At 35.6% G+C, this 16,072-nt stretch overlaps 1 protein-coding gene across 1 annotated transcript in view; it reads left to right on the plus strand.

The window, feature by feature from the left end:
- The window catches only part of LOC111873092 (transmembrane protein KIAA1109), a 169,575-nt gene that overhangs the window by 102,479 nt on the left and 51,024 nt on the right, over window positions 1–16,072 (plus strand). The window contains 9 exon segments of the mRNA XM_033754961.1: window positions 208–396; window positions 899–1,094; window positions 2,507–2,670; window positions 4,632–4,863; window positions 7,988–8,171; window positions 9,829–10,017; window positions 11,092–11,247; window positions 13,869–13,977; window positions 15,762–15,883. Coding sequence (XP_033610852.1) covers window positions 208–396; window positions 899–1,094; window positions 2,507–2,670; window positions 4,632–4,863; window positions 7,988–8,171; window positions 9,829–10,017; window positions 11,092–11,247; window positions 13,869–13,977; window positions 15,762–15,883 — 1,541 coding nt within the window.

Genomic DNA, 16,072 nt, shown 5'->3' on the forward strand with positions numbered 1-16,072 from the left:
AACTTTATATTGTAGTTCTGTATCCTTTTTTATCTGAAGTTGGCAATCAAATACATTTAGAAAGTTCATGAACTAAGACACTTATCAGCTAATTTGTGTTCTAAGTAAAAGTTTATAATGTATGAAATCATAATGTAATGTGTGAAGTAAACAGGACAAAGTGCACTGAATTTAATTTCACCCATCTAGGATTTTCTCTGTTTACAGCATCAGATCTACATGAGAATGTGTCTGTAGTTGACAAAATAAAATTACCTGCTGGAAATGGGGCTGGGGTTGACTCGCGCTTTTCTCACTCGTTGAGTCAACAGAAGATTTTGTCACCATCACCATCTCTTCACTCTCGTCCACAGAGTTTTGCACAGAAACTTAGATCTACTAGCAAGAGTGTAAAAGGTACCGTCTAAGCTTGTACTGATTTCAGTGTTATAAAACTTCGTTACTTTTGTACTAGGTATCTTAAGCTATCATATGATTTGAAGTTGGTAACATTCACCATCTAGAAATTTACATTTTTGGTGGTCTTTTATATGAATAATTTTAAATTTGATTAATTTCTAATTTTAAATCATTTACAGTTTCCTAACCATGACAGGAATAGTTTTTCTGTTATTTGGCATTTTATGTTATTAACATTTTAAGCATGAAATACAGTACCAAATTGGTATGTTCACAGTGGAAAATGAATGCTCAAAACATCTATAATTCAAAATTTTTGTTTTGTTATCATGTTAGTTTATGGAAGATTCTGCTTTAGTTATGTAGATTGCTTAGTTCTAGAATATATGGGTTTATTGTGGTACAAAAGTTGTTTCTCTAAATGCTCTGATAATCAGTCTGGTATCATAAAGTGCTTTCTTTTTTCTCAGAATTCTACTGCAACATTTTCTGCTTTTAGGTTACATGAATTTATCTGAAGGAGGAACAACACCAATGTTGGTTGCGAGTCCATCTGGTTCAGGTCTTGAACACACCACTGTTGCCTCAGATAAAAGTAAAGATGTACTCAGTCTGACACCACGCTGCTGGAAAACTGTATACTATCTTCTTGATCTATATGCTACAATGCCAGAAACAAAAACTATCACTCACAGGTAAAGTATTAAGTATAAAAAGAGCAACATTCACCCCAGATAGCTTGGCGCATGCCTTCCTCTACCAAGGATCCACTTTGCAGCTATTATTACTGTGCTGCATACTTTTTTTTAAGCGAATATACTAGCTCTCTGACAGGTTTTGTTAAATGTTTAATACCCAGCTTGCAACATGCTGTATCCCATCCCCCCCCCCTCTTCATGGGTTGTTTAACAAAGCCATTTGAATATCAAGACTGTATGGCATCAGATGACAAGGTAATAGATGAATGATAAATTAGAAAGGACTTAGAAGGAAGTAGTCATGGCCTTATGAAGGTACAGCCCTGGCATTTATATGGAGGAACTGGGGAAAACCATGAAACCCCTTCATCAGAATAGCTGGTGCTCTGGCCAAGATTGAAATCGATTGCCTCCCAAAGACAAGTCTAGAACATTACCTCTAGACAAACCTGTTCAGTGACACCAAATAGTGTTTATGATATAATGTGAGAGACAGTTCTTTATATATGGAAATCTGTTGTTCTAGCCACTATAATGCTCAGAAAAGTAAACAGTTTCTATTTCTTTTAAATTCTCTTTCCCTTTATCCCTGTTGAATTTATTAAAATTATTTTTTATTTGTCTCTCAAGATGTCTAATGTGTTAACCTCCCATATAGCTAATAGCAGGCCACATCTAAGTCCAGCCCACTAGCCTAAGAGCTAAATTGGATTTCATTGTTATATTATAAATGCATGTTATTGAAATATGAAATTAACAACACAGTTTATGAGACTAGAGGTTAATATAATACAAAAGTAATCTTTGTGAATTCTACTCAGAACTGCTCATCTTTTAGACAGGTGATTCAGAGACTTGACCACACAAATAAATCAAAACAAATGTAATTTGTTCCATTGAACTTCAGATCATCAGGTTTTATTGGAAGCAGTTTGATTTTACATTGTGACTGCAGTTGACTATATCATTAAGAAAGCAAGAAACTAATTAATCTATAATTAACGAAGAAACTAAATAATCTGATATGTGAAACAGCCATGAAGTGTAGTAAAATTTATGTGACTTGCACAGCAGGAAAGAAATCCTGTTAGGAGAAACAAGTGACTGGTGCATAAGTTTATTCTGTAAAGTGGCAGCAATTCTTTCAAATGAAGTTCACTCCTATTTTGAAGATGGAGTCAGTATGTTTAAGTAAGATCACTTCTGCCTTGAATGCTGAGGTAGTAAGTTCAAGTCATGTCACTTTTACATTTAAGATAACATTAGGTTCCTCTGAGGCCTTGGGTGTTGCACCCAATAGAACAAGGTGTCATATCCCTGAAAATCCTTCTCTGTGAATCAAATATTTGTTTTAGACTTAATGATTCTGAAATGTCACTCTATTCTTGTGTCCATGTGTATGTGGACAGGTTTTCTGTAGCTGCTGACATTTCAGAAGGCTACAAGGGTAACAGAAAGTATGACTTGCTCACTGAAGTTAAGAACAATGAAGATGTGGAAAAAGGAGGTGCTACTGTCCCTGAGGCCACTGCAGGCTCCACTCCACAACCACATGATAAGCCCAGGGAACTAAGTAAGTTCTGTAGTGCTAATTACAGAAAGCTGAAATTGAACATAAAATTGACTCCTCAAGCTGGGAGAGTGAGTATACTCATGGCCTTCAAATAGTATTATTGACAGCATCTCAAGTGTACACTCACTGGCTACAGGCTCACAGAAATATTGTCATTGTTCTACCAATTCTTAGAGAAAGGCCAAATTAGCTAAAGCATCAGTAGACCTTCAGAGGTTGTGGTTTCTACTGTACGTGTTAGTATGAGGGAGTCAGTAAATAGGTCACAAGTGTGAGTAAGACAGCTGTAATGGCTGTACTACTAATTTTTCTGTGTGTATCTCTAGGTAACAGCACAGTACGGACCATGACAAGCTAGGAAGCAGATGCACATGCTCAGAGGCTGGTTTCAGTAATCAAAATGGCAGTCATGCTAGAGGAGTGTACTGCTGAAGATCAGTTTGCTTTTATGCATTTTCTGTGGGCAAAAGGACTCTGTGCAAAAGATATTCATAAAGAAATGTTTCCTGTTTATGTTGAGAAGTGTTTTTCATGTAATGTGGTTCACAGCTGGGTCAGTAAGTTGTCTCAAGGACGTTCAAAAGTCACAGATGATGCCTGACCAGGTCGCCCTGTTGAGATTGTGACAGGAGCATCTGTGCATCTGGTGGAAAAGTTGATTCGAGCTGATAGGATGATAATGATAGACAGTGTAGCAACTGCACTAGAGTGTTCCCATGGTCTAGCATACAACATAATGCAGCATCCTTTGAAGTTTCAGAAAGTTTAAGCATGGTTGGGTGTCCAGAGAACTGAAAGACCAAGAAAAAATGAATCAAATATGTTTGTCCTTGCAACATCCCTTATGGTATGCATATGAAGGATAAGATATACTTAACAGGGTTGTTACTGGGGACAAATCATGGTTCATCACTACCGGCCCAAATCAAAATGTACTTCAATGCAATGGAAACATCCCAGTTTACCTTCAGCCAAAAAGTTTAAGTGTATGAGTATACCATCATCTGAGAAGGTTATTCTTACCATGTTTTGGGATTCTGAGGGTGTACTGTTAATCAATTTTCTGAAGTGGTGAAAATGTGAATTCTGCATTGTACTGTGAAGTTCTGTTGAAGCTTCAGGGAGTAATTCACAGAAAATATTCAGGACAACTGGCAAGAAGGGTACTGCTTCATCATGACAATGCTAGATCCCATACAGCCTAAGCAACCCAGGAGAGAATTCAAGAACTACAGTGTGAACTTCTTACAGCCTGGGCTTGGCCCCTAGTGACTTCCATTTGTTTGGTCTGCTAAAAACCACCTTGGTGGCAAATGTTTCACTGGTGACAATAAAGTTGAACTGGAGGTTGGAGGTGGCTGAGACAACAGTCAAGAAACTTAAGTGCTGCAGGGTTTGACACACTGGTAAAGCTATGGGACAAGTATATCAGTGTTGGTGGAGAATTTATCAAGAAATAAGTGTTTTTTCCAGGTTTGAATGTCACATGTTTTACTTCTTGTACTCATTTGTGACCTATTTACTGACTCCCCCTCCTATATTCATTTAAAGTCTCACACAAGAACTGTATGGAATATTTTATTACTTTAAAATCAGCTGACTTTGTGGAAGGGCATGCTGGGATTCAGTCATTACATTCCCTTGAAAGTTGCTAATTTCACTATAGAATCCTTTGAACTTTGTGCTTCTTCTACCAAATATCCTCTGGACATTCATTGTATATGATGGAAATACTACATTTTACCCAGTGGGGAATACATTAATACAGTAATGAACTGTATCAGTTGGTATCAGGATGTTTTATCCGCAGTTTGTTATACCTTGAAAGTATGATTTACTTAGCATAAAAGTGAGAATATATTATTATGTTCATTAAAACCATTCACTGAATTCAAATGCCTTAAATCATTATGCAGAAGACAAACTAGTGTCATGTGTATTTGTATTTTGCACTGTGACAGGTGTGGTGACAGGAGAACGTACACGTCTCATTGTGTTTGGTGTGGCTCGAATTCATCGAACAAGGCTGCTAGCAACATTAAGTGGACTCAAACTGGAGGCAGAAATTACAAGTCTCCACTCTAGTCTTACTTGTCGCAAGAAGTCCAGACCTGCAAGTCTGGAATGTTCACTCACAGGACATGTTGGACGAACTATGATTGTCCTTCTGGAAGGAGTTGCACCCAGTCAGCAGTGAGTATGCCAGAATCATATGCAGATATGATAGAACAAATGATGGTAATATCTTATTGAGTGCTTTGGTCCAAAGTACTGTAACACAAAGTGATGTAATGCCAGCAGAAACTTGTTGCTTAGTTCCATCCTGGAAATTTATGTTATCAATGAGATTGACTCTTGGATTTTTCATTAACTTCATGGATCAGGTACCCTTGAGAGTTATTATTTGCTCTCAAAACATATTCTGCCTTTTGGTTCCACAAGGAACCATGTCACATGAACCTGCCTTGAGCTGTATAAATCCAGTCAACATCAGTGTCTGATTGAATCTGTCATGATATTGTTATCTGATGAGAATTTAAATGCATCATTCTTTTACCCTGCTGGAAATCACACCTTGTGTGTGATAATTACTGAGCTAGCTCTGTTATAATTTACATATTATGACCAGTTATGCTGATAATATTCCTTCATATCCATATATGAACTAAGAATATATTACAAATAATTACTGAGCTAGCTCTGTTATAATATACTATTACCAATTATGCTGATAGTATTCCTTCATAGAGTAAAAAGAGTGATAAAATAAAAATCTCTTCACTGCTGCTTTAAAGTTCAACAGATCAGAAGCCAACATTTTTATTGCTTGAGATATGTGATTAAAGGCTTTAATGCCTGCTACATACGCACCTTTCCTGTATTTGGATAGGTTGACAGTAGGTAAGTAGAGATTATTTAGGGATCTAGTTTTATATTTGTGAATCTCATTAACAGAATTGAAAAGATGTTTATTATTAATTGTAAATACAATTAATGAGTATATGAACTGAGAATAAAATGTCATGATCTCCAGGTTCTTAAATAAATCCCTACAAGACTCACTTGGACCAGAATTCATAATAATTCTAATAGCCCTCTTTTGCAGTATGAAAACATTGTTAGTGCAGGAAGAGCTTCCCCCCAAAATTATACCATAGCTCAAGATAGAATGAATGTGGGCAAAATAAATTAACTTTAATATATCTGAAGGGATAAAGTATTTTATATTTCTCAATGCATATCATGCCCTGGAAATTTTATTGATAACATAATCAATATGCTGTTTCCATGTGAGAGTATCATCAATGAATAAGCCTCAAAATTTATTATTAATTAAATTAAATTAAAATTAAATTATATCAAAGTCTAATTTGTTCGTGTCAGTTACTATAATACTGGTGTCATCTGCAAATAATACCATGTTATTATTTTTATTAATTATTTTTGGTTAGTCATTTATATAAAACAAAAAACAGCGGGCCAAGGACTGAGCCTTGAGGAACACTGCATCTGATTAATTCCCAATCAGAAGAGTTGCTACAATCAATTTTGTTCCCTATTACAACTTTTTGATATCTACCTGACAAGTAAGATTCAATGAGTGATTTAAATTTCTCGTCTATTTCATAGAATATTAATTTTTCCAATAATGTTTTGTGATTAAATAATCAAATGCTTTCTGTGAATCACAGAAAATGCCTCCCACCAATAGTTTGTTATTTGTCGCAGATAAGATGCTATCACTCAATCAAAAAGCCTCTTTCTCTGTCAAAAAATGTGATCTAAAACCATACTGTTCTTGCACCAATAAATGATTTGTTTCAATATGTGTAGTAAGTATAAGTATAAGTTTTCAGTTATCTTAGAAAAGGAAGTTAGCAGGGATATAGGCCTATAGTTAGATACATCATGAGTTTTCCCTTTTTTAAATAGTGGTCTGACTACAGCAAATTTCAATCTAGCAGGAAAGACACCGGTGTTAAGTATTGCATTACAAATATGAGTAAATGTGGAAATTATAAATGGAAGGCATACTTTTAATATTATATTGGAGATTTCACCATATCCACTCGAATTTTTAGTCTTTAGTGTCTTAATAATTTTTGCGATTTCCTGAGAGGAGGCGTACTGCCATTTCATCTTGGTAAAAAATCTACTAAGTAATCGGTTGGAGTAGATAGCTTCAGATTTGGATATATATTATTATTTGAAATAATAGAATCAGCTATAGATAAGAAGAACTTGTTGAAAACATATGCAATTTTATTCTGATTCCTTATTAATTTATCTACAAATGTACGTGTAGAATGAATACCTTTATCCTTTTTTGATATCCCTTTGTCCTCATTTATTATTTCCCAAATACTTTTCATTTTATTATTGGAATTGAAAATAATTTTATTATGATATGATTTCTTTACCACTATGATCACTCTTGATAATACTTGCAATATTGATTATAGTATATTTTAAGATCTAAATCATCACTGTGCCTGCTTTGCAAAAATAGTTCTCTTTTTCTTTTACATGAAATCATCTTCATTTGATGAAGAGTAATCATGAACCTTGTTATTATGCAGTTTCCTTCAACTCTTAATACTTCATCTGTCTTAGGTCCAAATGTTTTACTGAGCACTCTGTTCTCAACCACTCTGTATCAGTGTTCTCCTAGAGTGTAAGATGAAGTTTCACACCCGTACAGAGCAATAGGTAAAATTACAGTTCAAATTCAAGGGCTAGTATAGAACTTTATAACATGCTAGTTTCTTTTATGGTGAGAGGTTTTTAGCTCCCTGCCCAACCCCCAAGCTGAATGACCACCCCCTGCTAGCTGTCCGTGACTGGTTTTCCAATATACCACAGTTACTCCATATCTTTGAAGATTTCTCCTTCATCCACAACCTGAGAATGCACCATATAGTAGTTACAAGGGACTCGCTGAGTATAGGTTTTGATGCGTTACTTAATGAGCCATTTTCAGCTGCATAGATTATATAGTGTCGGATGATAGAATGACTGTGTAATGAACTGCAAAAGATGTAGAAATAAGTGATCATGATCTGTCTTAAAATACAATCTCAGCATTTTGCTGGATGGATTTAGGAAAACCACGTCATGTCTCAGTGAATGTGGTCTTGAGACCTGTATTCAAACCCAGGACTATGCCAGTATGAAGGAATGCTGGGCACTTGGCTGCAGTATGCCGTTTGTTAGTACAGAAGTTTCCTTGATACATGATGAAGTTAACCCAGATCAGTGTAATGTTATTTTGGGTACTCTTACCTAGATTTTAAAACTTTAATTATTGTTTATTCAGGACTGTAGTGAAGGTGACAGTTGGTAAATCACAGGTTTTATATTCAAGTATTACAAGACGTTCCAAGGATAAAAACTCAGGACTGCTAACTGTTGGAGCTGTGAATATTGATATTCCTCAACATCCAGTTGCTCTGCATGGGATGATGACTAGAGGAAGTAAACAGCTCTCTTCAACACTGCAGGTACTGTTCCCATCAATATTTATCATTGACATTTGCCCTGTATATCATCTTGATATGCTGATGTAATGCCTGTTATAGGTATATTTTATAAAATTCAGTAATTTCTAATAATCCATTTGTATGCATGTAACATCACTACTTAGAATTTTGAAGGAATGTTGCATTTGAGCCCTTTATTCAAATTTATGCCAGAAATTCAGTATTGGTATGCAATGGCCAATAATAACAGCCATGGTATATTTTATGATCTTGATTTTGTAAACTAAATTCTATATTATGGTCCATACTTGGCATTATGTAGTATACAATATTATATTTTAAGACCATGTCAACTTCAAGGATCAAATTGAACTCTAAGATTGTCTCTTTTTATACTCACTGGATTGAAAATACCCTGACATGAACTCTTAACATCACCATATCCTTTCTGAATGTAGTATCAAAAAGAGAGTTGATTCTTTGCTGTGCTGTTAATTTCCCTGAATTGTTCTTCTAGGAGATCACTTAATTTAAATTTCTTGTAAATTATGTGTCTTCATTTATACGGAAATTTCATAACTGTCTGAAATCCTTATGTTTTCGTTTTATAACCATAGCATATGCAATTTGAATTTCAGAACTTTTAAATTAATTTAAACTGTACTGGAATGTGACTTCATAAGAATTGTTCAGAACGTGATGAACAGTGTACATCAGCATCAGTTTATTTGAACATATCATAAATCATTACAACATTTTCTATACTAAGATTGTTGGAATTATCACATGGCGCTCAGCTAGCTGAACATGATTTACTTCTTGGTAAAGGCAGAGAATTTTCCTTCATCATCTCAATACTAGATCTGAATCTCACTCACCATCGTGTCCAGTGGACACCAGGAAATCTTTCCATGGGATAAGGCAGTTGGGACATAAAGCTGACCACTCATCCCCATCTGTTAGTACTGAGGTTAAGATTGTGTGGAGCTATACCCTCTCTCCCCCATACATCTGTATGATTGACCGTCTTCAGGTGTGTTATTTACGATGGCACAGTGATGCCGAAACATGTAGTGAAGTGACAAGTGAGATTTTATGCACTAGAAGACGGTCAATACATACACATCATGGACGCGAATCAGTGCAACAGGACGCTAAAATACAACATTATCTGTATGATGTTTTAACTTTGTTAAGGATTAAGCTACAAAACAGCAGAACTGAAAGTGATGAATAATGCCAGTATATAGTTCGTTACTTCTATATATATATGTAACTTAATTCATTCTTGTTGGATTCATATTTATACCATTCCAAGAACAGATCAAAGACCATTCACAAAGTATTAACCCTTGCCACTCATACAAAATTATTCATGCCTTCATGCACAACTCAAAATTATTTTTTGTAGAAAAGCGACCAACCTCTCTTAATTTCATTCGTAGCCTCATAGATTATGAAGTTGTATAAATTGGTATGTAATTAAATATGCTCTCAGTGCATAACTTCTGTCATTCTATTGCTACCTGCTGTCCCCTGCAAACAACATTTAAATGGAGAATTCCAAAAGTCACATTGTTGAAGGCGTGTCAGTGGCTCTGGACAAAACAGTCATAATGTTCAGACTTGCTGTGGTGGCGAGATAAGAGTTAAAAGAACCACTGTATATTTTTGTAAGGAATTGCGAGTGACTCGAACTTCAAGCAGGATCAGCCGCGGAACAACTGCTGAGGAAGGAGAGTTCATAGCGCAGCATTCTCCACGGCACTTCCACTCAATGCAGGCTCCACAGTCTGATCTCCACAGGCAGCAGCAAGAGTCTGGCCTGTTACAGCCCCTTGTCATGCAGTTTTCTATTATGTTACAGGTATGTAAATGTCTGCTGTTTTCGCTCGACTTTAATTTTCTTGTTGCTACAGTAGTAAGTGCTGTGATGGTTTCTTAAGTTTCATTTTTTTGGTGATGTCATCATGTCTGCAATCTGTGTTATTGCGTGAGGAAACATGTTCACTGTCATAGCGCATGTGGCATCAGAATGTATTTTCTCAAGGAATTCTAAAATATTTTCATTAAGAAGTGATCACTTACATTTGTTGGATGCACTGCTACCATGTAGGCTGAGTTACTGACATCATTAGGCCACGCCATAGCTCAAGCAGTTGCTGGCTTCCCACTGCGGTGGCCCAAGTTCGATCCCGGGTCTGGTCAAGTGGGATTTGCGGTGGACAAAGTGGCACTGGGGCAGGTTTTCTCCTAGTACTTCGGTTTCCCCTGCCAATCTTCATTCCACCAATTTCTCCACAATCACCCTCACCTATCATCTGGGTCTGGTACAATAAGCCAGAAGTGGCCACAGTACAAGGGACTTAGTCCCACCCCACTAGCAATAAAAAAAATAAAACTGACATCATCGCTAAATAAACAGTATTAATGAGAAATAATTCAAGAAGTATATGAATANTGACATCATTGCTAAATAAACTACCAATAAATAAACAGTATTAATGAGAAATAATTCAAGAAGTATATGAATAATGTAACAGTTTTGGCATTTCCATCTCTGCTGTTTGTCTCAAAGACCGTAAGACTTTAGAAAAAAGTATAAAAGGCACAATGTATATGTTACATTGTTCTCCATAACTTTTCTTGAAAAGAAACAGGAATCTTCTGTTTAGTAACTTGCTACCCAGCAACAACTTGTTCGTTGCTATTTGTTTGTTTTCCAAGCCATTGCTCAGCAATGGATTATTCCAGCTTTCAGGCTTCATCTCACAGCATTTATTCAATGAGAGAACCCATTATCAGAATTTTTGGATGAAGTGAAGTTCAAACTTACATCTAAGGCAGAGGTTGAGTGTTCCAGCTTGAACATTTTGGTAGTTGCACATTCATAAATAATAGTGTATGTTAGTCACTGAATACATTCTTCATAATATTGCAGAGTCTGAGCATTACAGCAGCCTTGTTGCCATCCTTGCAAGCTCAATATAAAATGGACCAAGTGAACAGCACAGGAGTGACTGGAAGCAAAGCCAAATTCACAATAGACTTGCCTCAGCATTCTCTCAGCTTTAATACAAAACTACAAGTACACAATGTAAGCAATGCGTCTGTTCAGAACTGTTTACAAATTTAAAATATGAAATTAGCTGAAGAAAGCAGTCTTCTCAAATCTTACAGGAAATTAGTTGTTTGTCAGAATGACTGTATCTTCAGCAAGGTAGGAGTGAAAGGGTAACTTCAGTTGGAATATGAGTTTCTTGGTCAGTTGGCAAGTTGATGCTATCAGCTGCAAACATCTTTAACAAATTCCCGGGATGCTCCGGATGAATATGAGCATGTTTTATCATCATGCTTAGTACTGTGTTGTTTGGGCTGATACACTATTAGAAAACAGAATATATCTATATATAAAGGTGTTCCTTATTGTCATGACTTTCTGGGTTGATTTTTAACTTTTGTTTATTGTTTAATGCTTTATGGATTCTCTCAGAAATCATTCTTTCAACTCTTCCTCCCTCCCATTTTATTCTATAGTTGTGAGTATAGTATGTTTCCAGTGAAATTTGTGATTATGTTTCTTTATCCTCATTTCTTTTGTATTTGAAGTAAATGTATTATGCTGTATGATGCATCATATCATGTTATCTTCAGGAAATCAGTACAGTTGCCACCATTTGTCTGTGAGCTTAGCCTAGGCTCAGTAATTTTAGGCATGAGGATTAGAGGTATAAAAATTGGTTTCCTGTTTCTAAACGTGTGAATAGATGGCCAGCTCAACTTGAACAAGTAAATCTGATCCCACTCAGAGAGTTACATCTCATTCACATCAGTGTATTTTTTTATTTATTTTGTCTGTGTGTTATTTCTAATGTGACTGTATAGTAAGTTAGTGTAGTAAGTTTCAGTTGAAATGAAAAGGCAGGAAACCTAGCAGTCAAAGCAGGGAAGCAATTTAGAACATTCATGAATTCATGAAGAGATAATCTGAACTTAGTGAAAATGCTGCACTGTAGAAGACAAACATTTATTGCAATTCACAGAAGTGAAGTAGGAGCTGCTGGTGCCTGGTGTGTCACACGTGACAGTGCAAGGTATAAAAGGGGAAATAAACTGCCTTATAATTTAATAGAATCAAGCCTATCACAGATCTTGATGGCTTCTGTCTATGAGTATTTCAAAGGACTGTTATAAATTTTGTGTTACTATAAAAGTAACTGGGATACGCGGTAGTGTAGTGGTTAAGGTACTATGCTACAAGCCAGAAGGTCACAGGTTCAAGTCCCGATGAGGTCATCGGATTTTTTTTCGATTGACCTATTCCTTCCGGCCACACTAGGCCCTACCAGGAATTAATTAAATAATTTTCCTGGGGAGTGAAGTGAGGCCGGCGCATAAGGCTGACAACCTTACCGCCATCTTTGAGCCGATTGTCAAGGTAATATGGGACCCTTAACATCTCACAACCCTATGGGTCTTCACGGCCTGTTACAGGGATAGCTTTACTTTACTATAAAAGCAACTGCCTATCTCCAATGAATTGCATCAAAGACTTCTAAAGGAGACAAATTTTACAGGATCATAAAATAAGGTAAGAACAATTTTGAAGCAGTTAGGCTTCATGTGGGAGGGAGAATAGAATTATCAAAGAAACATTAAAAAATGAGACATCGTAGGTATAATTTTTTTGAAATACATAGTTTGTTATCATAACTGACCTATAGTACATGTCAATGACATTCTATCATCTCATGTGCCATTGGAAGCATGAACAAGGACTTAATGCTCCAATGTGAAAAGGTGACTGATTAATAATTATAAATGCAGGTGAGCAAATGGATTTTATATCAGATGCTTTGTCAATGTGGAAGGCTGGCTTGAAGCAAGTTAACTATCATGATCGCATGAACAAAGAAAGTTATTTCAAGTAGATGAAAGAAAAATACTAAATCTTCCTGATAATGCAGTTATAGCCATATACAGCAAAATCTACCACAGCATGGAAGAAGGCAATGGGCCTACAACAAATTCAAGAAAGGGGGGTGAGATGAACTGATTAAGGAAGAAAAATATCTCTACCTTGAATTGTGTCCTTAAGCCAGGGCTATATTGGCCAGTGAAGCTTGCTAAACCACAAAACAAAACATAACATACATTTTTAATCAGCTTCTGCAAAATCATGGAGATATAGCCTTTTGGCTTCCACTGCACCATCACAATCTCAGCTCTACAGAAATAATATGGTCTGTAGAGAAGCTTTATGTTTTCAGAACATATCACTTTAAACTGGGTGAAGTTATGAGGTTGTACAACATGCAGTTTGCAGAAATGTCTGAAAATGACAGGAAACCACTGTGTCGCAAGATTAACAAAATGGAAAAGGAGTATACTGTACATATGACTTATTAACTATAGATCAGACAGGGTCTTAATTTTGCTAGAACATGATAGTGAAAACAATAATGACTCTGACACATGGTGATCAGTTCTGGTAGCTGCATATCATGCTTTGGGTTGATATGATGTTTTCAGAGAAGGTATCACAGACCATTCAACATAAAAGCATGGTGAAGGTAAAACTCACAGGTGGGTGGTGGCAACATACTTGGACTTGGTAAATTGTATATATTTTAGGAAATAATTGTTTTCTATTTGCAAATCAACTTGAGTATCTTTTCATTATTTTAAATTACAAATATATAATATATGTGTATGTAGGTAACTGATGCTCATTTACCATCAGAAGCCAGTATTGAACTTCCTAAAGTTCATGTTTCTGCTGAATATGTTCAGGATGGGAATAATCCTCGAGAGGCACAATTTGCAGGTGTGAGAACTTTTCATTCTTTGTTGTAATTTATTTTAAGACCATTTAAATTATACTTGCATGTTTTATTTGCTTTTAGCATGTCTGTCATTTAACCTTTAAAGTATATGTAGAACAGCATCCCCACAGTTGATATTTTTATCATATTGGTGCATGTCGACTGTCTGGAAAGCAGTTCTCATGTAGGATTGAACCTGGTAGACATAAAACTTGGTAACCATTGTAGAAATATTGTATGAATGTGATTTGGCAGTATTTTATGAAACACATTTGTGCATAACTAGGGGATAAGAAATTGCTTATGATGAAGTTTTAATTTTAAAATCATTTGCGTGTAGAGTGCATCGTGATTTGCCTGTTTGATTTTCTTTTAGAAAGTCTGCTATTTAATTTCAGTAATTCTTAAGGTTAACATTTGTAGTGACTTGCATGTCTGATTTGCTTTTAGAAGGTCTGTGGCTTGGATTTCAAGGTCAGTATCCTGAGCAGGAAAATGAATCTAACAAAATAAAATATTATTTTGTTAGATTCTTTACCTTGTTGTAGCTTATTGTTTCCTGTTGTCTTTTGTTTTTGGATTTTGTGGTTTAATTTAATATAGTAAAACTCTGTTATTAGACAGGTGTTTAATAACAGGTGAAAGTATGTTATAACAAAATTTGAAGTTTTACAAAATATTAATCATTCCCCAGATGGTTTCCTCTATTTGGGAAGTCTTGTTTCTCAACATGAAGTCCGGAGACTCTTCCTGTTACTTGTTTACTTATTTATTTATTTGTTTATTTTACCCAGCCCCTTTAAGCAAATGCTAAATTAAGGAATTAATTAATTCCTGTTCCATTCATGCTTATTAATTCATTAGAACATATAGAGTACATAAAATTACAAGTGGTTTTAACATACTTGTCTTATTTCATAAGGAAAAACAGGCGTATGATTTCATCCAGTCCAAGGGTTGTTCCTTCAGTTAATAATGTTGAAGCACATGACAGATTTTCACAAAACTTAGTATGAATGTCATGCCACTACAGATCACCCTTCGTTGTACTTCTTAATTTAGACCATCAGTGATAACAGCATGGCAGCCATGCAAGCTTATAAAATTGGAGCTGATATAGATTAATGACGCATTGTATGCTAGTAGATCATCAGTATGTGGTGTTTTTGTATGGGTAGAATGTAAAAACATGTTTTGTGCACAGAATCTATAACTATTACAAATTCTGTATGAAACATTCTTCTCTCTTAGCAGTTACCTGGTAGTGTGGGAGTACTGTGAGGTTATTCGTGGCAGATTTAACATAATGACATTCATTATTGGTGGAAATATGCACGTAAATGGGTCAGTGCCTGATAACTGATTGATTGATTGATTGATTTATTTAACATCCATAACTGTCCTGTTATGTACATTATAACCTCAACATTCAGTTAAGCATTTAAAGGAAAGTAAGCAACACCAATTGAGAAAAGTTTTAAACAAAAATGTTGACCCTGTGTTTTGTTATGTACATATTCTATTTTGAGTAACCAATTCTGAGACTTTTGATGAAATAAATTTTTGATAAAGATGAACCATGGGACTGTAGGTCCATGTGTTCATTGTACAGGAACTGTTGATTAACCGGAAAAGCTAAACTATTTTTTTTTCCTGTGTAATCACATTGTTCACAAACTTTTGCACAAATATTAGGCTCTGAGGAGATGAGAACATTGTGTACCGAAGTGACAGTATCTCTTCTGTCCATTCCATCTCAGTTCTTATATTGGCATGCATGTTACAGATGGTGTTGTTTTCCGACAAGGAAGCTATCTGAGTGCTGTGGCAGATATTGGCGTGTTTGAACACTCTCTCACCACAGATCTGCTGAATCATTTGGTGTTTGTTCAAAAAGTCTTTATGAAAGTGAGTAGTGTTGTGTATACTTGCTCTATTACTGATTATAGCATACTGTGATAAAATTTTACTGCATTCGGTAGATGGTGTTAATTAGATAATTAGGTCCGTTCTGACAGTTCATAGCATGTTATTAGAGTGGTTCAATTATTTGCTGAGTATAATGTGTAGTACCCATGGAAAAATGAGAAATGGTAT

Source organism: Cryptotermes secundus, unplaced genomic scaffold (genome assembly GCF_002891405.2).
Source record: "Cryptotermes secundus unplaced genomic scaffold, Csec_1.0 scaffold120, whole genome shotgun sequence".
In the NCBI taxonomy this organism is placed as follows: Eukaryota; Metazoa; Arthropoda; class Insecta; order Blattodea; family Kalotermitidae; genus Cryptotermes; species Cryptotermes secundus.